The sequence below is a fragment of the Heterocephalus glaber genome, unplaced genomic scaffold (genome assembly GCF_053883595.1).
Source record: "Heterocephalus glaber isolate CG9 unplaced genomic scaffold, H.glaber_assembly_v1.0 deba00001744, whole genome shotgun sequence".
In the NCBI taxonomy this organism is placed as follows: domain Eukaryota; kingdom Metazoa; phylum Chordata; class Mammalia; order Rodentia; family Bathyergidae; genus Heterocephalus; species Heterocephalus glaber.
In genome coordinates this window covers 1,573,316-1,596,003 of record NW_028258450.1, presented here as the reverse complement: position 1 = coordinate 1,596,003, position 22,688 = coordinate 1,573,316, and the positions used below count along the sequence as shown (strand labels likewise).

The 22,688-nt window shown below is 40.0% G+C and overlaps 1 protein-coding gene and 1 long non-coding RNA gene across 2 annotated transcripts; one reads left to right on the top strand and one right to left on the bottom strand.

The window, feature by feature from the left end:
- Positions 1–2,002: 2,002 nt before the first annotated feature.
- Positions 2,003–17,511, bottom strand: LOC101711059 (uncharacterized). Its single transcript, XM_087200492.1, has 7 exons — positions 17,301–17,511; positions 16,826–16,879; positions 15,532–15,643; positions 13,127–13,188; positions 11,198–11,324; positions 10,263–10,355; positions 2,003–7,892 (listed from the first exon to the last, which is right to left on the bottom strand). Exons 4-7 carry the CDS (start codon positions 13,139–13,141, stop codon positions 5,740–5,742), a joined length of 2,388 nt encoding a protein of 795 aa, XP_087056618.1. The 5' UTR covers positions 13,142–13,188; positions 15,532–15,643; positions 16,826–16,879; positions 17,301–17,511; the 3' UTR covers positions 2,003–5,739.
- Positions 17,512–17,551: 40 nt separating this feature from the next.
- LOC110347251 (uncharacterized) lies at positions 17,552–22,072 on the top strand. Its single transcript, XR_002391740.2, has 4 exons — positions 17,552–17,664; positions 18,057–18,244; positions 18,732–18,767; positions 21,942–22,072. It is a non-coding gene; the product is annotated as an uncharacterized LOC110347251 (long non-coding RNA).
- Positions 22,073–22,688: the final 616 nt, after the last annotated feature.

Sequence of the window (22,688 nt, the reverse complement as noted above, 5' to 3'; positions counted from 1 at the left end):
TACCTCCCTCCCTCCTTCACTGATGTACTACAACTAGAGCTATTCAAACCAAATAGAAGTTAGTAGGTTTCTCATCTATTTCAGCCAGAGGGGTATCAAACTCAATGAGTGAATGCAAAAGTCTCTGCATTAATTCATCTGATGATCTCCTTTACTTTCCTGCTTATTAGGATAAACATAATCACTTTGTCTCTGCCAATGAAAGGCCCCCTCTTGACCCTTCACGCTCCAAAATCCCAGGATCCTTGTTAAATTCAAGAGGTTTTTTGAGACAGGGTCTTGCTATGTAGTTCAGGTGGGCCTTAAACTCACTATGTAGCCTGGGCTGGTCTCGAACTTGCAGCAATCCTCCTGCCTCAGCCTCTCAAATGGTGAGATTACAGGGGCACGCCATCACACCTGGTTCAAGCATCCATTTTGATGTCATAATTTCCCTCTTTCATTCCTGGTCTGCTAAGAAGAGTCCATATAGAGCTCTCAGAGACTACCAAGTCCCCCTCACCAATAAATTTCTCAAATCCTTGGCAATGAGAGTGACCCATGAACCAAGGAACAGAGGGAGTTGGGTGAGCAGGTCTCACATGACAAATCTGTAACATGTTGGTGCTTCTGTCTTTGTATACCTCATCGACCACAGTGGCTGTTAGTTGTGAGCACTGGGAAGTGTCTGGAGACATTTTTGCCTTATGACTGGTGTGCACACACTGCCATATTTGCCTAGAGGTCAAAGATGTTCCTGAACCAAGGCACATGACATCTCTCAACAAAACAGCTATCCGGCCCAAAATGTCATTTATGCCAAGGTTGAGAAACTCAATTCCACAACATAAAGTTCTGGCATTTTAACTTTAGGGTAAGCTAACTTTGTGTCCAGATTTTAGCCACTCAAATAAATAAACTGTTGAGGCCATTCCCAAGTGCCCAGGCTAATAAAGTGTGCCTGAAATCATTGTTTAGTGCACTCAACCTAATCCATCACTCTATTCTATATTCTATCATCCATTCTATGTCCGTAAGATCCATAGCCATATGTATTTCTCAGGTTTTCATTGATACAGATTACAAAAATCCTTATTTTGGCTGCTATAATAATGACTCATGGTCAGACTTTTTACTCCTCTCCTCGCTGCCTATGTGTACTTCAGCCTTATTGCAGATCTAGAAAAAAAATGAGAGGGAATACAAGCCAGTCTTGAGAATCTACAATTCACTGCAAGGAAACTATCTCAGGGAAGGTCATTATAGGTCCTTCAGTCAAGGGGAGACTGACCTCAAAGGTGGGAGATTGAGCTCCTTTTAATGGCAAACAAACCTCGGATAAATTTAGAGGTCAAAGTCTTCAAGCTCTCTTGGAATCTTCTCATGTTCCTATCCCAGTTTTTCAGGATTATACTCCTGCCTACTGATGCCCTGTGACATAAGACTCTACAAGGTTGTGAATTCAATGTGTTATCATTCAACCAGACAATTTTTTTTGTACCGGGTCTCAAACTCAGGACCTCACACTGAGGTAAATCCCTGGCCAACCAGACTGAATTTGATGTTGGTTAGCTCCTATTAAAACACACACACACACACACACACACACACACAAAGAGCTGGGCACGGTGGCACATGCCTGTAATACTAGCACTTGAGAGGCTGAGGCAGGAGGATCACTGTGAATTAGAGCCCAACCTGAGCTACATAGTAACTTCAAAGTCAGCTGAACTACATAGACTCTGTCTCAAACCCTCCCAAAACAAACAAAAAAACCCAAATAAATGTTGGTAATAAATAAGAGTTCCCCAAAATGTTTATATGTATCCAATCTCAAAGTTAAAATAAGAAAATCTTTGAGAAAACTAAAATCAAGCCCAAGGTGACAAGTGAGAACTGAATTTTGGGTTTTTTTGTCCCAGGGATTGAACTCAGGACCTTGTGCTTGCAAGGTAAGTGTAGTGCCGCTGAGCTAAATCCCCGGCCCGAGAACTGAAATGTAATAGCTCATGAAGACCAAAAGAACAAAACACATAGAAGTTTATTTATGGTACTGGGGAGTGAACACAAGGCCTTGAATGTACTAGGTAAGCACTGTACAATTACAATACATTCCCACTCCTTTCATATTTAAAAATTTGAAATAGGTTGTTGCTAAATTGCCCAGACTGACCTCAAACATATGATCCTCCTGCCCCAGGCTCTTCACTAGCTGGAATTACAGGTGTACACTATCACACCTTGCAACAAGTTTAATTTTCAATGTAGATGGGAGTCAGGGTCAGCCAAGCTGTGCACATTGTTAATAGTGAACTTCTCAAAACTACAAATCAAAGAGCAGCTCTCTTTCATTGGCTGTGAAGAAACAGGTAGTTCCTGGTTGTTACCAACATCTTTGAACCAACCTAAACACCATAGTCAATGAGAAGGGCAAATATGAGAATCAAAAAGAAACCACTGTGGTCATCTCTTCTTTCAAAAGAAATTATAATACATCAAGGAAACTTAACTCAACAAGGCCTACATCATAAACTACATATGGTATGTTCAGTTGTGGGAGACAAACTATTTTGTTTTAACTAGGGACAACAAAGTTTTTCATAAAGGGCCAGAATGTAAATATTCTCAATTTTGTGGGCCACAGGGTCACAACAACTGTCACTCCAGCAGGAAAGCAGCCACAAGTGATACGTAAACTAAGCACTATAATATTCCAGTAAAGTTTTAAATGCACTGGGCTGGATCTGCCTGAGGTTGTAGTTTGCCAACCCCTGGATTAACACATTAAATTACAGAATACCTTGAGAGTTGGTGAACTATCCTGATATGTACTTAGAACTATAAAATATCAAAGGCCCAGGACTTGTGGCATCTAATGCAATCTAAGCTACCACAGCCTGGTATACTTAGCATGTAAAATGTTGAGTCAGGAAACTATGGAAACCTATCTTTTCCATTGTATATATGATTCACTAAAATCCCTTAACAAATAAGCTTTAAATATCACTGAGATTCCTGAGAAATAGTCTTCAATCCTACTTAATGGCATGTTTCCATTACTAGACTCCACTGGGATCATGCTGTTCTCTCCCTATGCACTTTTTATTCAAATCTTTATTACATTTTATCTCCAAAACTTATATACTTCCTTTTTTTTTTCTGGTACCGGAGATCGAACTCAGGACCTTGTGCTTGCAAGGCAGGCACCGGAACCACTGAGCTAAATCCCCGGCCCTATACTTCCTTTTTTCATCTTCAGGATTTGCTCCATAACTTTGTAAACATTTTCCATCATTTTCCCCCACAGTTCAAGTTTCTTTTCCAGATATTTAGAAAGACTCTTTAGTTCTCCCAATCAGACCAAGCACTTGAAAAGAAATGCCATTGCCCTGGCTATCCATTTAGCCAGTGGAGAAGTCTGATAAGTACTAGGAGGCATCAATTCCTTATACAGTGGACCCTTGATGGTCGAACTCGATTAGTTCCTGAGGGCTGGCTGTAATTCAAGTTGGTTGTAAGTCAATATAGCTGAGATCTGGATGTTTACCTGAGTGCACACTATAGATAACAAGAGGCAGGTGAATCTTCCATTAACTTAATTAACCCAAGATTTTCTATGTCAGGCCAGTCGTAACTTGAGGGTCCACTATGTCGGAATTACATTAAAGCCATCTAGGATGCATCAACTAAAGCCTACGATGATTCCAAAGTACTAGGTGAAAATATATATTCATATTCACCAATATATCTGAATATTTCAACTACACAATTTCTTTTTTTAATAACTGACTTCCAGTTCCACACTTTAATTTTTGGCTTTATATGCCACATGATCCCTTAACTACAAGGGATTAATATTTTCAATAATTTCCCAGGTCATATTGTATGTAGTTTTAACTATTACTGTAAAAATACAGTATTTCAGGGAAGTCAAATGTGGGAAAATTCCTGCCTTCTCCTTTGCCACTGTTCATATACAGTTGAATAACCTCCCACACACAACTGGATGCATTAATCACACTCAAGAGTTGAGTTTACAGCTATGTGATGATCCTAAACTACATTATTCTTCTATTGTCATAACTGTCAATCATAACTTTAATGAATCTGTTAATGCAATAGGTAAAATATTAAGTAAATTCTTACTGAAACATCAGACAGTACCCCCATAAACGTGTAATGTTTTTATGTATGTTAATATCTTAAATAACTCTTGAACACTTATCTCCACTTTCACAAAACACTGTAACATCACCGATGTGCTTATTACTCATTCCTTCTATGTAAGCTTCCTAATCATAAGTTCCTAGTCTGTCAAAGGGTGGCACATTCCATATCAGTACTGGCGAACCTATGGCATGCATGCCCCAGAGGGCTGTCTGTTATCATTGAAAGCTCTAAAAAGTTCACCATTCCCGTTCTACATTCTGACCAACACCTCTTCCAAGTGTCTTTTTCCTACTCCCACTGCTAGGAAAAAGTGAGTCATTCATAAATGAATAATTTGTATGTTTGATAAAATTTATCCAATTCTAACAATTTTTGTCCTTTTTCATAAGAACAAATGATTTGAATCATCTTAGGGAAAGGAAGAATATGGGGTAGAGAACTTGACTAAAGTAATCAACTGCAAATATCCTCTACTGAACTTTTGATAAAAATAACACTAAAGCTCTTAGGAGATAATCATGTCAAATTCTGGATGAAAACATGGGAATAATAAAATGATCAATTACTGCTTCTCAGCCTTTTGGCTAAGATCAAGTGTAGTAAAAAACGATCAATTTTCAGCTGGATGTTGTAGTGCACGTTTGTAATCCCTGCCCTGGGGAGACTGAGGCAGGAGGATCAATGTGAGGTCAAGGCCAACCTGGGCACATAGATGAGTTCAAGGCCAGCCTGGACTACATAGTGAAACCATTTTTTAAAAAATATTTAAAAATAATCAGGGCCTGTGATGAGTCACAGCTTCCCCAACAACACAATGAGTCACAGCTTCCCCAACAACACAAGGCAGCTATCAGTGTCTCAGTGTCCTCTGGCTGCTGTGACAAAAATAATTAGTAGCATAGTATGCAGTGTCTTTTTTGTGTGTGAGGCAGGGTCTTGCTTTGTAGTTCAGGCTGGCCTTGAACTCACTACATATCCCAGGCTGGCCTCAAATTCATATAGATCCCCCTGCCTCAACTACCTCAGTGTTGAGACACTGGGTGCAATGTCCTGTTATTACAAGATTAACAAAATTCATTTTCAGTCTATATTGTCTCAAAAGAGAAAATAAATCTGTACTGTATAAAATCAACAGAACACTAAAGTTCAACAAGTTCAACTTGACAAGGCTGAGAACAGGTGCTAATCATAACAGAGCAATGCCAAATTAATATTATAGATTGCAATACTGAGTGGTTTTGTTTCACCTTATCTCCCTGAATTGATTTCATTACTTTCAAGTTTTCTATTCTAAACACCAATTCACAGTATTCTGGAGGTAATCTCAAAATGATTTCTGCCTTTATGGAATTAAAGTCCTAGTGAATATGAACTTTAGCGTGACTCTTTTGCAAAACTAGAAACTCATGCTTTCAAGGCCTCTGTGAGTCACATTTGAGAAAGGTCAACATTCTACAACTTTGAGTTCTCTTTGTTGTATGTTCTGAACTATAGTGGCATATATAGCTACAGGTAAAAGAAATGAAATGTTTTCTTCTCAGGTGTGAGTATAAAAACTCACATGACACATAAGTCTTCAAAAATATTGTTTTATAGAACTTTTTCTTGTGTGGATTCTCTATTCTTACCATCCTTATTACTTTTATAGGACTTATCACCAACATGAATTCTGTGATGAATTGTAAGATTTGATCGCCAACTGAAGCTTTTGCTACATATCTCACATGTGTAAGGTTTCTCCCCTGTGTGAACTCTCTGATGAGACTGTAGTTGTGAGGACCGACTGAAGCCTTTACCACACACATCACATTTATATGGTTTCTCTCCAGTGTGGACACTCTGGTGAAGCTGAAGACTTGAAGCCTGACTGAAGTACTTACCACATTCCCCACACTTATATGGTTTTTCTCCAGTGTGGACCCTCTGATGCATGTCAAGATTCAAGCTCCATTTGAAGCCCTTCCCACACTCCTCACATTTGTATGGCTTTTCGCCAGTGTGGACTTTTTGATGGGCTTGAAGGTGTGAGCTCCGACCAAAGCTTTTCCCACATTCCTCACATTTGAATGGCTTTTCTCCACTGTGGACTCTTTGATGGGCCAAAAGATTTGAGGCCTGCCTGAAGACCTTCCCACATTCCTCACAATTATAAGGTTTCTCTCCTGTGTGAATTCTACAATGAATTTTAAGATCTGCTCTCCGACTGAATCCCTTTCCACATTCTTCACATTTGTATGGTTTCTCTCCAGTGTGAATTAATTGGTGGATCTGAAGTCGTGAGCTCTGATTGAAGCCCTGCCCACACACTTCACACTTAAAAGGCTTTTCCATGTTGTGGGCCTTCTCATGGATTTGAAGATATGAACTCTGACTAAATCCCTTCCCACATATCCCACATTTGTAGGGCTTCTCTCCTGTGTGGACCACTAGATGAACTTGATAATGGGAGTTCCTCCTGAAGCTCTTCCCACACTCTTCACATTTGTATGGTTTCTCTCCAGTATGCACTCTCACATGGGCTTGAAGATTCGAACTCAGAGTAAACCCTTTACCACATACAGTACATATGTATGATTTCTCTCCTGTGTGGACTCCCTGATGGGCTTGAAGACTTGAAGGTCGACTAAAGCCTTTGCCACATTCCTCACATTTATAGGGTTTTTCGCCTGTGTGGACCCTCTGATGAATGTAAAGATTTGAGCTACAAATAAAACGCTTCCCACATTCCTCACATTTGTATGGTTTCTCTCCTGTATGGACTCTCTGATGGGACTGAAGATGTGAATTCCGACTAAAGCTCTTACCACATGCATTACAACTGAATGGTTTCTCCCCTGTGTGAACTCTCTGATGGTCCTGAAGATGAGAGGCCTGACTGAAGGCCCTCCCGCACGCCTCACAATTATAAGGCTTCTCTCCTGTGTGGACTTTATAATGAACCTTAAGGGCTGATCTACGACTGAAATTTTTCCCGCACTGCTCACATTTGTATGGTTTCACTATTGTGTGAACTTTCTGATGGGTCTGTAGATGTGAGCTCAGCCTCAATTCTTTACTACACTCATGTTTCTCTCCCAAGTTAGCTCTCTGATGAACACAAAGAACTGAGGCATCCTGGGGGCCTTTTCCACACTCAATATAGGTCTGAGACTTCTCTCCAGAGGGTAACTGCTGCTGAGGATCAAAGCTGGAGAAATCAGTGAAAGCCTTTTCAAACTCCTTACACTGGTAAGGTTTCTCTCCTGGGTGAATCATCCTATGCTGATATAATGTTGAAATCTGTACGTTATCTTTCCTATAATCATTGGAGCTATAAGATTTTTCACTTTTGTGTTCACTTTTGTGTGAAATCCAGCTGATGTGGTCAACACCTTGTTTACACTGACACAGTTTATGTTTCATGGAAATTTGCTGACATCTATTCTGATAGTTCTGTGATTCGGTCAAGGAAGTTTTCCTCCATGAATCCTGGGTTTTAAAAGTTGAAAATTCTGGATCTCCATTATCATTGAGAACATCTCTTTCATGATTTTCTAGACAGTTTTCATCTTCAGAAATTTGAATACACAGTCCTACCCCAACATGGCAGCCAGCATCATCTTGTTTGTGGAATTGAGTATTATTTATCATGGAGTTGTGAAATGTGGTCAAGTCACTTGTAATTTGTTGCCAGATTTGCCAGCAGGAAAGCTCTTCATGGGATCCTCTGTCTTGAACAGTCCTTAACTCTCTTTGTTTATCCTCTAAGGACAAAGAATTTAGAGATATATAGACAAGTAAAAGCTTTTTTCAAAGATTCACACTCAGGACACAGTTAAGACACTTTAATTAGAATTTCACAGTGACTCAGGTCATCTTTTTCATCATAGATAAAGTTTTCTGATTTGTACTCTGGTAGAGACCAAGAGATAATCCAATAAGTTCCCAACTACTAACTATTAATGAAACCCATTTAAAAACACAATTATTGATATATTCTCTAAATCTTTTTAAATTTATGTCTTTCCTACTACAACACAGTGTCAGTAAGGATAAAAAATTTATGGGGCTCAGAGCTTCATAACCACTGCCCAGGACAGAGTCTGGTAGTGAGAAGGTGCTCAAGCAATACATGGATAGATGAACTACAGTTTGACTTGTAGGATTCTCTACTACTGTAAGCCTATGTTTAAGTTTGAGCTAATTCATACTCAAAAGAGCTTTCTGAAGTAGCATATTTGAAATACAAGAACTAGAAAATGCAGTTTTTCTGAGTGGCACACCATGTGGGTGGATGCCCAGGAGAAAATCAGGTCGTAAGAATCACTTGGGCTGAATCATGAAACCTGGTACACTGAATCCTCCTGAGTGTTTTTTTTTTTTCTAGTGCCGAGCATTGAACTTAAGACTCAAGGTCTCAGGCCTGCTAGGCAAGAGCTCTGCCATGGAGCTGCATCATCAGCCTCTTTCAGAGGTCTTTGCACTCTCTCTAGAATGTTTTTACTTCCCCAAGATGAGTCAAAATTCAGAGACAAGAAAAGAATGCAAAATTCTAAATGTACTGTAGCTATATTTTGCCTTTAACAACCTGTTTTCCTATTTCTTTTTTTTAAACAAGATTGTTTTCCAGATTAATAAATGAGGTCTATTAGTGAGCTGTGAAATAAGCTTAAAGGCTCATGATAAATATTTAGAAGAAATAGATCAAAAATAGAGATTCAGCACAAGCAGTAATGGTGTCATTATGCCTTCTAAAGTCATATAAATCTATGTACACGTGGAATGTTTGTAGTGATAACAATGAAAGATCCGTTTCTTTTTGTGGTTATGGAATGAAGCTGGGCAAATATTTTAAGGAAAAGGCTAATTCACAGTTAGCTACTTTCTGAGACTTTTTCTTCTCTGATATAAGATTTTATGTGCAAATAAAGTAGACAAAAAATATTTCCTCCTGAAATTAATATGCTCTACTATAATTACTGAAATACAGTCACTGAGAAAGTATGTTACTCTGTTTGGTTACTATTAGAATACTACAGGTTCCCTAAGATCTGGATCAACTTGAACAGACAAGCAAATACACATACACAGGCCCCTAGGAAGTTAGAATTAGGTTAGGAATGCATCTGAAGACAAAAAAATATTTTGCAAAATCTTTTATTTACCCTGGTGTGTGCACCTATTAGCTATCTCCATGGAAGACAGCTTTTCACTCCATTCACTCATTCATCTATTCACCCTGTCGTGTACTGTGACTGTTCTAAGAATTGAGGAAACAGCAAAAAAGAAGAGGCAAAAGAACTACACTCCTAAAGAATAGTGAATATATGAGGTGATGATCAATGTATAGACACAAAATAAGGCAGGGCACATACAGTAAAGGGAGGACTGTATTTTTACTAGGGTGATCAGAAGAGGTCTCTCATGATACTAAAAATGAGCCATGGGTCTGGGCATGTAGCTCAGCGGTGAAGCATTTGCCTAGCATGCAGAAGGCCCTGGATTCAAACCTCAGTATTGCAAAAGCAAATACATATAACTACAGAAAAACTCAGCAGAGACTTGAATGAACGTAAGAAGGGGGCAGGAGAATTACAGGTGAATAAGTATCCCAGACAGAGAGGACACATAAAGGGCTCTGAGGCAGAAGCCGCCTTGGCAGGTCTAAGAAACTGCAGGGAGGACAATGTGGCTGGAAAGACTGAAAATGAGGGAGAGGACAGGAGAGGTAGTGGAGAATGAAGACCAGACCACAAAGGACTCTATTGGCTACTTTTTAAGCAGAGGTTTTTTTGTTTTGTTTTGTTGGTACCGGGGATCGAACTCGGGTCCTTGTGCTTGCGCAGCAGGCGGTGAAACCACTGAGCTAAATCCCCAGCTAGACAGAGGTTTAACTCCAAGTAAAAAAACCACAAGAGAATCTGGGGCCAAGAAATAACACACTCTAACCTAAGGCTAAAGGCTCACTTTAGGGAACAGGAGGTAGGAGGCGGGTTGGAGCAGGGCAACCAGTGACGAGGCTACTGCAATAATCCGGAAGAGCGCTGGCAATCTGGAGCAGGTGATGGCAACGACGGCAATGAGGGAAGCAGACAGACAGTAACTGCAAGAACTTATAAGTGCTTGGTCCTTACCTAAACTTCTTTCTCTCTGGGTTTCCGCCTTCATCATCCAAAGCTTCTCATCTCTTTCTACATGCGACCTGTCTTGTTTGAAGAGTTGATGCTCTATGAAGATGCAGAGTTATATAAGTTTAAACCAAACACACTGAACTAAAATTTACTAAAAACTTGAGTTTCAACTTCAAATTTGAGTTGAAGACACTGAAAGTATTTTTTTAAAACTTTCTCTCAAACCTATGACCCACTGAAGAATACCATTTATTTCATGACTGACACATGCATAATTTATATTATTTTTTTAAAGTTTGAAGGACCTATTTTTAACTAATGCCTGTTTTCAACAATTCTCCTCCCATTGGCTCTCACACTACTCACCCAATTGGCCAGTTTTTGATACAGTATGTACCATTCTTCCTGAGCAGCACTGATACTTTCATTAGAAAGTGCTCATAGGGGCCTGGGCATGTAGCTCAGTGGCAAGAGACTTGCCCAGAATACAAGAAAGAAAAACTGCTGGTAGGATTCAATAATAAATCGCTTTTATAATTCACTAACGGGACAGGAGTGAAATCTGAAAAAGAACAAAACAAGGAATAGCAGTATACTGTCCATTCAGGTTTTGTTTTTACAAAATACAATAGAAAAAGACCTGAAATATTCTGTTCACAAAGAGTAGGAAAATCCTGTCTCTGCATTCCATAGGAGTTAGCAAAGACAGTTCATTTCAAGAGCCCCAAACTAGGCATAGGGGCACATGCCTGTAATCCTAGCACTCAGGAGGCTGAGGCAGGAGAATCACTGTGAGTTTGAGGCCAGTCTGAGCTACTTAGTGAGTTCGAGGCCAGTCTGAACTATACAGTGAGACCCTGTCTCAAAACAAAAAAAAAGAGATCCAAAGCTTTAAAACTCCAAGGTCACAAAGATAACTCCAGAGGAAGGCTCCTCACCCACTGAGACCAGGTTCCTGAAATTTTCCACCATCACGTCTTGGTACAGCTTCCTCTGGGCAGAGTCCAGCAGCCCCAGCTCCTCCTCAGTGAAAGCCACAGCCACGTCCTTGAAGGTCACTGCTTCCTACAATAAACACACACGTGACCTCAATGTAACAAACAGCGTCCACTGGAAGAGGGGTAGCAGTACGAGGGTGGGGCGAGAGGGTGGGAAGCTTCCCTGGATTCGGAATCATTTGTAGATTTTCTGCTTCTTTTCCTTCCAACTCATGATGCTACACACTAGTTCTCCTCTTCCTCACCAATAATGCTGCTATCAGAAAACTTTTGAGTATTTACCTGGTGCTCTTAATGAGCACTGTAATATGTAAACTCTCTAGCCATCTGTTGCATCCTGAATGAAAAAACAGTTTACATTTTAATTTACATCACCAATTTGCCATAATTATTTTCCAATTTACTTCCAACAGTGTCTGACAGCACCTGCCTTCCCGCTTAGGTGGGAACCAAGTGAAAAGTAGCACAATATTTTCAAACAAACCAAATAGGCATGCCGGACCTCTGAACGATAGTTTCTGACTGTTTCCATCTTTCACTAAGATACAATACCTGACTCCTTAGTTTTCCATGTGAGCTTGAGTGGGTTTCTCATTTGCCACAACCCCTTTCTTTATGTTTATAATGAAGATGAAACCAAGTACCCCCTCATCCTGTTGCTCTGTGGCATAAATGCAGTGATGGAGCACACATGCCTGCAAGTCTGTGTAGTACCAACAGATTAAAAAAAAAATACAAAGGAGCTAGGCATGTAGCGCAGGCCTGTAAACCTAGTGCTCTGGCAGGCTGAGGCAGGAGAATTTCAAGTTTGAGCCCAGTGTGGGGAACTCAGTGATACCTTGTCTCAAGATTGGAAAGGGCAGGGCAGGACAGGGGACAGAGAGGCAGGCATGAATATAGTTCAGTGCAAAACCCCACATATATACAAAAAAAAAAAATAGATCAGTAAGTAAAAGATACACAGGGTGTGACTTGGGCATGGGAACTCAGAATCTGGCTCTTGTAGTGCAAAAACGTCTTAACAATATGTTTTCTGCTAGCACCAGTCAAAACTGATGCTCTGTGCCACATGTGAATATTCTACGAAAAATATTCAAGGTATCAAATATAAAACATTTCTTTTCAGTTCTGGATAGTTAGCATGTTAAAAATTTTAAAAAGGAGTATTTTTCAAAAATGATTCTTTCAGAAAAAGCTGAATGCAGGAAAATTGTCAGTTTAGTGTTCTTAAAACAGCAAAACTCCTAAACTAACCACATACCTAGATACAATAGTTTAAAAGCTGGGTACATAAATTTGATGGAAGGATACTGCAATGAAAAATGAATGCTGTTCAATATTAAAGAAGAAAACACAAATTCAATTGAATCTAGGGGGCTGAAGATGCAGTTCTGTGGTAGAGTGCTTGCCTACTAAGCATGCGTGAGACCGAGGGTTCAATCTCCAGCACCACAAAAAAATAAAAATAAATTGTATCTATGTTATAAATACAAATATATGAATATATATGGTGCAATTACAGATATATAAAAGCAGCTATTTTGTAAGCATAGATTATTTTCATGTCCATTATTTTTCTACTCTTATTTGTATTATAAAAAATGATGAAATAAAACCAAAACTAGTTAAACTTAAAAGGGTCAAAATGAACTCTACAGCACACTCTACAGGTCCTCAAATGCACTAACTCTTTGAAAGAGGAAAACTTCCAATCTCTGAGTATTAAAGTGGCATTTTTTTTTTTTTTTTTTGGTACTGAGGATCGAACTCAGGTCCTTGCGCTTGCACAGCAGGCGGCGAAACTACTGGGCTAAATCCCCGGCCCTAAAGTGGCATTTTTTAATAGGGAGAAAGGCAAGCTCTACTCACCTTCAACATGCTCATTTTTAAGTCTTCCTTCTGGGAAGGCACAGAGCCCTAAGGCGGCAGAACTACAATGAGAGAAATTCAATGGAAACTGAGCAAGTACATCGCTAATCCACATGCCCCTCCTTGTGAATCTGCTGAAGTACTTGGCTCCCTGTGACTTATGAATAGAACACGACACTGACATCAGGTGCCTCCTTTACCCCTTTCGGTGATAGTTCACAGAACAACCCGTCCAACCACACTGGGTGGCCCTCACATCAGTGTACCTGTACTTGCACACTAATGACTCCTACTCTGGGTCTGGTATACACTGAAGACAGTAACGGACTGTAGGCTCTGAAATTGGTATGTGTGGGTTGAAATGGTGGCACAGCTACTCACTAGTAGTGTCACCCTGGGGAAATTATTAACAAGTCTGCCTCAGTTCTGTCATCTGCAAGAGGGAACAAACAAGTCAACCTCAAGGAGAGTCACAAGGTAGAAAGCTCTTAGAGCACTGCCAGAGTTCCTTTTTTAACAGCTCCAATAAGTAGGTGATAGTACATAGTTTGAAATTATCCTTAAAAATGTGGTATTTACCTACAGAATATTTTAAGGTACCTGGAGTTCACAAGTTACTGCTCTTTCATGTGAAAGTTTATTATAATGTCTGAAAATAACTCTGGTTGTCTTTTCAATAATTTGCTATCTCAACAAAAATATTTATATATTTTATTGTTTCTGTGGTGCTGAGGGCCAAACTCAGGGGCTTACACACACATACCCCAGCCCTTAATATTTCTTTCTAAGTGGGAAGTGTCCTTTTGGCATACATACATGGCGGTTAAGAAACTAATAAAACATAAGACACTGCAATGAACAAACAATATGACAATCTACACCTAATTTAAATGAAAAGTGCAAGAATCTGAATCCATATTGTTACAAACAAAGGAACATATAGTAAGTGGACATAAAGAGAAAGTAGGATACATAAGCTAATACAGGAATTTGATACAGTAGAATACAGGTAGAATAAAAGATAATTAGAAAGTCATCAATGGATAGTAAAAAATCAGTGAAAATCTAATGAGAAATAAGATGGCTATGCAGTTTCAAAGACTTAATTACAGAGGAAAGAAGATAACTTGGCAAGTACCTTAACCAAAAGAACAAAGTTGAGACCACCAGTAGGACAAATACACAAATTGACATTTAATTCCTCATATGATGCAGAGAAGTTTGCCTTATCACTTCTGTGGCATCTCTGCTGATAATAATCAACAATATCAAATAGGGCCAGGGATTTAGCTCAGTGGTTCTGGTGCCTGCTTCACAAGCGCTGGATCCCAAGTTTGATCCCCGGTACAAAAGAAAAAAAAAAAGAATATCAAATAAAAAAAGAGGGACATGCTATGAAATAATCTGCCAATACTTTACAAAAATATCAGGAGAAAAAAAAAAATCTGAGGAATCACTCTAGATTAAAATGACTAATGAAACAAAAACTAAGTGTAATGTATATAATTAGACTGGTCTCTCAGGAAAAAATTTCTCTTAATATGGACTGTGGATTAGATAACAGTATGCTATCAATGTAATTAATTAACTGCATTTTAATCTTTGACTCTAGCTTGCACTCAAATGCTTCAACAACAATACACACACGCACGCACGCACACACACACACACACACACACACGCATGCACATGGGAAGCTGTGAAAAAGAAACAGAAGTAGCAGCAGCTCTGTCAATGAACAACAGGAAGAGTCAGAACTTGGTGAATCCGGCAAAGTCATTCAGTGATCACAGCAAACAAGAAAAAAACAAGAGTCTACAACACAGAGAGACACATCCTACAATGACAAAACCAACCAAATGAGTATCTCTCCTGGCTAACATGGGCGACTGGTTTACTTTCAGGAGTAACTTTAATCTCACCTTGCTTCTCCCACCTCCTAGGTAAAAATTATTACAATAGTTAGGTATCAAATTACATCTTCTTTTTTTTTTTTTGGTACCGGGGATCAAACTTGGGACCTTACACTTTCGAGGCAGGCGCCAGAACCACTGAGCTAAATCCCCAGCCCAAAAGAAGCCTAAATTTATTTATTTATTTATTTTTTATTATTTTTATTTTTTTGGTACCGGGGATCGAACTCAGGTCCTTGCACTTGCACAGCAGGCGGCAAAACCACTGAGCTAAATCCCCGGCCCTACATCTTCTTGATAGCATCCAGTGCAGAACAAACACCCACTGCCTAAAATTCTTCTCAAATCAGCTAACACAAGTTAAACCCTTATATTTACCTCCTCCTAACGGCCTCTTCCCAAGACACCCAATACCTGATTCTCTGCAGTGAGTGGCTTCCTTGTGGCAGCAAGCTACAACAAACTTAAATGTCTTTGGGTACAGGTACATACCTGGTATTATTTGGCAGATGGTCACTGACAGAACAAATAGGCAATACACAATTGGTGAATCTGGGCTGCGTACATGAGATTTCTTTATATCATTCCGGCAAGTTTTCTATAACTGTAGAATTACATAAAAAAGTAAAAAGTTAAAAATCAGGAAATTCTCATAGTAGTAACAGTAATAGTAGTAACAATGAAGGAGGTAACTATAGCAATAATATTTAACATTATCAATAACCAGCAATCTTCAAGAAGTCCTCTGGTACAAAAAAGGGCAATAACTTCACTACCACAGCCTGAGAGAAACACATCTCTATGACTTCTAACAGAGCTCAGTTCAACTCTAGACTTGCCAGCTGCCTTCCCTCATGTCCTGATTTTGCTAAGATTTGATAGTTTGTGGAAAAGAAAATCTCACTGGACTAAGTAGGAGTCTAGTGTGGGCAGCTCAGTTTTATTTGTGACATTAGGCTGGGCCAATTTTCTAAGCCCAAGTTTCTAGGTTAAGATCCTTTTCTAAGCTTCTCAAACTTCAGCCTGCATAGGAATCAACCTTGAAGTCTTGTTGAAATGCACATCCCTGGATTCCAGATGCAGAAATTCTAAATGAGGACTTGGGTGGGGCTCATGGACAGACATTTCTACTTAGGTTATGCCAACGCTTCTGGCTTATGAATCACAGCTTCAGAAGCACCATAGTCCCAAAGAAAGCAGCCTCCTCTACGCAGAAGCACACACAAGAATAATCTGACAAAAAGGCACTCATAATTGTTACAATTACTTCCTAAGGTTGTGGATAATTCAATTTTTTCTTTATATATTTCTGTATTTCCTGAAATTTCCATGATTAAATGTTACTTCCATGATATAAATATTACTTGAAAGAAACAAAATGAAATAGTTGAGAAAACTATTTTTAAACATCCATACAACAGGCAAAACCTTGCTCTCACGGTCCTCACAATGAAGTCCCAACCGATTTTCATGTGATGGTACCAGTTTCCTACTTGTTAGGGAACATATAACAGTGATTATGAACTCAGAATACCTAGTTTTACCAACACTAGTCCTGCCACCTACAACTTGTGACACCAAGGGCAAACAAGTTGTCTCCTCATCTGTGGAGTAGCAAAAATAGCAGTACCACTTACCAGAGCCCCTGTGAGGGGCTTCGTCTGCATAAAACCCTTAGAAACTCGGCAATTAATGCTTAATTATAATCACCTCCCAGGCCCGAAGTACATGATCCACACATTCTCCGATGTATGTGAATATTTTTGTAGAAAAAGGAAAGTCTTACATAGGACTCTGTCACCTCCTCCTCTTCCATGCAGCGCTTTTTGAGAAATCCGGGCTAGGAAGGAATAAAGGTGGTCAAATTCCAGGATTGTGTCTCTACCTCCGATAAATTACAGTAACATCCCCTGATTCAGCAACCCTCTCCCAACTAAAAATATCTTTCTTAAGGGTAGGTCAATCCAGCTTCCTGGGCTTAAAGAAGCTCATTGGGAAGCAAGCATTTCTTGGAAAATTAGACTAGTATCGCTAACAATCCATATGTTAAAAGCCTGTTGGACTCATCAATTTTTCTCAAATTATTCTGTTAGCAAGACATAACTTCTCCCTCCTTCCCTCCCTTTTCTGAAGATGAAATGAAGGCAGATGGATTAATTAACCCGCCTCGGGGATAATATAGGAAATGGAAGGGCTGGCTAGCGACACCGGCTTGTGGGGACCCTCCAACCCTGTAAAGCGCAACCGAGGTCCGCCCTCACCTGATTCGCCTCCAACTCAAAGCATCCTGCCCTGGGGAACGCAAAACGGCAGCTTTGCCCCTCAAACCTTCGCTTTTTGCCGTTCCTCTTTTTTCTCCCCAAACGAAAGACTATTAACTCTTGGTCCCAAAAGCATTTGGGAGAAAATGAATAGGTTCCGGGGGAAATGACCAAAAAGATTACTCAAATAAGGGAAAAGATGGCAACTACGCCGCCCTCCTAGAGCGGAAGTACTTATGACTACGAAGAGTTCTCCGAACTACATTTCCCAGAGTGCATATGCACAGTTTTTCTGGAGCGTGGAGCGTGGAGTGTCTCGGACGCCAGGCGGCCCTGGGCTACATTGTCCCAGAATGCAATAGAGGTGACTTTCCTTTCCAATTTGTATGTCTTTCGCATATTTTCCATTCCTTTCGCACACACTAGGATTGCTTATAAGCTCTAGTCTATTCTCAAGTATTATTTTTGTCTAGTGTAATAAAGCAAATTCAGATATGTCATTTTGCGTATAAACATTTTAGTATTGATCTATTACTAATGGGAACATCATTTTAAAAGCTTAAACACATGGGCTGGGGATTTAGCTCAGTGGTTCTGCCGCCTGCCTTGCAAGCACAAGGTCCCTAGTTTGATCCCCGGTAACACCCCCCCCCAAAAAAAAGCTTAAACACATGATGCAATTATTCATTTAAGAAAAATAAAAATATTAATAATTTATACCCATATCCTGTTAAAAATTCTTCATTTGCCTTAAAGATGTCTATTTAGGACAAAATATTTGAAATTAGATCTCCAAAATGAAAGGGTCGCCGAAGAAGCGGGGACACACGGACGTTCAAGCAAGCTTTATTGGGGCGGCAGTCTGCAGCCTGCCGGGCTGACTCACAGAATGGAGACCAGCAACTGCATGGGCTGAGCTGGAAGCTTATATAGGGATCTTGCAGGTGGGAGAGCATTAGTCCATTGGTGGGGGTGGGTGATTGGGCTGGGGTATGTAGCAACAGGTTTCGGTCAAGGGGGATGGAGTCACCGCTTTCAGGAAGCCCCTATCTTACTGGAACATCTGACCACGAAACCGAAACCGGTGGGGCAGAAAGACCTTAACTAGGCAGAGAGTCACTAACAAAGGGAGCTCTTGCCTTAGTTATGCGGAAGTTCCCTGTTCCCTGTGGCCCGAGTGGGTCAAGGGGAAAGAAGAGGAGGGGGCTTGCTCTGTGGGGGCTCTGAAATACCTAACACAAAATAACCAAATATTTACTGGCTATGATTATTAAATATTGTTCTATACTAGTGCTCTATTCGTTTATATTGTATGTTACTGAACTCATGGAAAATCATATCATTTCCCCTACACATCATAATTCTTTTTTTTTTTTTTTTTTTTTTTTGGTACCCGGGATCGAACTTGGGACGTTGGCGCTTGTGAGGCAGGCAGCGGCACCACTGAGCTAAACCACCGGCCCAAAGGTTTGTTTTTCTCTCTGCATTGAATTCCCTTTGCAGTTGTAGTTTTCTTCATTTGTTTGTTTTATTTTGTCTTTCTGGGTTTGGTTTTGTTTGGTTTTGGTTTTGGTACCAGAGATCGAACTCAGAACCTTGCGCTTGTGGGACAGGCACCGGAACCACTGAGCTAAGTCCTCGGCCCTGACATCATAGTTCTTATTTGGGTGACTGCATCTGCAATGCTAAAAATTATAAGGCAGTGGAACAATAATTACAAGAATTTGGCATCTTTAAATTATTTAATGTTCTGTACTCGTGTAAAACCCCTTCAAAGAACTATCCCTGGCTTAAGACAACATACGGCACACAGAGAGGACACAGAATTTCTTTCTGACATAGTATGATAAAATATATTAACATAATTTAAAATATTCATTCACTTTCTTTTCTCCATGGCACTTCCATTCTCTTCATAAGCAACCATTCTAATTTGTATCATGTATTTCTCTTGGATGTGTTCTTGTGCAAAATGTATGATAGATAGATAAAAAGATAGATAGATAGATAGATATTAATAAATAGATATAGATAGAGTTTTTTGAAGTCTACTACAACCATCAGATGGTAGTGCAAGTATGACCCTGACTGAAGGACATTAAGAAGAAATATTTGGTGCATCAAATTGAGGCTGCCTTGTAATCTAAGCAGACTTATTCACGGCTGTCAGAGAGCCCTTGAAAAAAGGAACTTCATATTCCTTTATGATCATTATTTGATAGTAAAATTATTTAATGTTGGCCAATGGGAGTCTCTTTAAGCTGGAATTCCTGCCTTTCTACATGTTCCACAATCTTCCCTACTTGCTGGCAGAACAAGGTGTTCTTGTTAAGTGATTTTCCTCGCTAGCTCCATGAAATCAGCCAACTTGAGACCCAGCCTTAAGTGTTTCGGCTCCCGGGATGGAGTAGGCTAACATTAGCATGTGCATTTCAATGAAACTGACATCACCTAAACTGTACACTCTGAAAATAATTATCTTCCAGAAATTGTACTCTCAAGTATATGTTCAAGAGAACTGAAATATATCCACACAAAAGATGTGTAGAAAATGTGCATAGTACCATAAGTCATAAAAGGAAAAAAATGAGGAAACCCAATGTCCACAAACTGAGTGGATAAATAAAAAGTAATATATGCATACAATGCAATATTATTTGGCAATTAGAAGAAGTGAAGCATCAACTCATGTTACAACACTGACAAACTTCGAAGACAGGATGTCATGTGAAAAAAGTCAGACACAACACACTGGGAAATGATTCCATATATATTAAATGTGCACACTAGGCAAATCTGTAGAGACAGAAAGTAGATTTGTGTTTTGCAGAGGCTATGGAGGTGGAGTTGCTAATGAGGAATGACTGTTAATGTGTAGGGTGTTTCTTTGGGGGCAGATGAAAGAGTTCTAGGATTAGATGATTGCTGCACAACATTGTGAATCTTTTCAAACATAGATAAAAGATATGTGACAACTTCCTATCCTGTAAAGTGTTAAAATATAGCTAAGAAGAAATCCTCAGGGGTCGGAAATGAACAAGGAAGTCAACTCCATAGATAGTGACAACTGGGAGCTGAAATAGAACGGTCCCACAAGGGCTGAGGAGTACCAGATATAGAGCGAGGGAATTGATCTTGAGTATGAATGAAAGTCAAGGTTAGCAGCCCAGTGCACTTTGGGAAACATAAACTATAGAAGACTACAAATGAGACAGCTCTTTTTTTTTTTTTTAACAGTTTATTCACAAAGTTGCTTTAATTTGGAAACTGTTCAAAGAAATCAATTAATGAAATAGTCTGGTCATTTGGCTATCATAAAACCTATGTGTATATGTAAAAATAGAAAGAATAAAACACTCTTCCTTCCAGAGGCTCACAAATCAGAAGCCTTTTAGTAATATAAAGTAATTATACCTTAGAATGCTTTTCAAAGGCACAAAAAAACATGAATTCCAAGTCCATTTTATAGACTTTAAGAAATATAGTACCCCTGGCTTTTCCTCTAGCATCTTTCAAACTTGCACCTGGGTTTATAGGCAGTGAAGGGGACCAGTTGTTAAGAATTTACTTTCTTCAAGTGGAAGAGGCCAGAAATCCATGAACTGAGTGGAGATGAGCAGCAGAAAGCACCAGTTCAGCTGGCCAGTGGAGAGGGGTCCCCATGGAGCCTCCTAGCCTGGGCCGCTTCGCTCAGGCTCCTGCTGCCTGTCCAGAGCTCCAGACTCCCAGTGGACAGCAGGCTGCCCTCTGGCTTGTTGGTTCTGCACACCTCCTCCCAGGTATCTTCAGCAAGGTTCACAGGCTGCATCACCCACAGGTCTGTCATCAGCTTCTCCTAGGTGGTGCGCTGCTCAGGGGCAGCCTGCAACAGCCCAGACACAAGGCTCATGAGTTCTTGGGACACCAGGTATGGGGGATGGATGGCGGCCTCCATGGTCTCCTCCACCTCACAAAAAGGGGTTCTCCTCAAAGATCAGCATGTACAGGGTAACACCCAGAGACCACATCTGCTGCTCTGGCCCTCTGTAGACCCAGCAAGATGAACATCATCTTCACTTTGCACAGAAGAGCAGTGCCGAGATAGCTCTTTCTTGATTGAGAAACAATAATAACTCATGTAGCTCTCAGGTTCACAGCTATTTTGTGATCACCCTCAACAATAAGGTCATCAGGAGGTTATACATAAACTGTACTTGTAGTCTTATTAGTTAGAGGAGTCAATGGACTATTTTGGTTTAATCTACTGTGTTTTCTTTTCTTTTTTCTTTTTTTGCTTGTTTTTTTGGGTTTTTTGTTTGTTTTTTTGGTACCTCAGATTGAACTCGGGACCTTGCGTTTGTGAGGCAGGAGGCAGAACCACTGAGCTAAATCCCTAGCTCTACTGTGTTTTCTTACAAGTTACCTTGAAGAAGGAAAACTAACGTTGTATTGGTAATGAAAGATGAAAAGAAAGAATATAGGTACTGGATTTCTTATGCAGGTATACAGAAGAAGTTAAGATAGGACTGAGACTGCTATTCTTAGGTCTGCTTGCAATGTACTATGGTTTGAATGATGGTATCCCCTCCAATCTCCAAGCTGAAACTTAATTCCCTCTTGCCTTTCCTCCTTTCTGCCATGTGAACACTGTTCCCTCTGAAGGATGCAGCAACAAGGCACCATCACAGAAGCAGAAAGCAGCCCTTACCAGACACACAACCAGCCAGAGCCTTCATTTTGAACTCCCCCACCTCCAGTACAGCGATAAATAAATTTCTATTGTTTATAAATTACCCAGTCTGCGATATTCTGGTATAGCAACACAAATGGCCTAAGAAATAAGGTTAGCCTTTGATTGGTGTCTGGGTACCTGGATTTGGGGAGGATTTCCACACTTTCTTGATAAGTTACTTACAATGCCTAAGCTATTTGTACAATGTGGTTGATGCTGAATACCAGTTGTCCTTTGGGGAGTCTAGAATTTTAGAATGAGCTTAACAGAGGTTGCCTAAGTCACCATTTCCTAAAAAGAACCTAGGTCACTAAGACTCTGCTGAGATTCCCTGGTAGATATTTTTCACAGATTTTTTTTTTTTTTGTACCAGGGATCAAACTCGGGACCTTGCGCTTGCGAGGCAGGCTGCGGAACCACTGAGCTAAGTCCCCGGCCCAGATTTTTACAATCTAATGCTGAACTAACTTAGTAAATCATGTGTAACAGGCATAGGACTCTTGCAACCTTGCACCTGATTTTCCCCAGACTACATCCAATGAGCATTTTCCCTTTGCTAGTTTACTTTGTATCCTTTCACTCTAATATCATTATAGTGAGATATCAGTCATGAGTATGAAAAAATAGGGTGTCTTGAGTCCTCTTTGTGAATGACAGAATGTAGAGGTGGTCTTGGG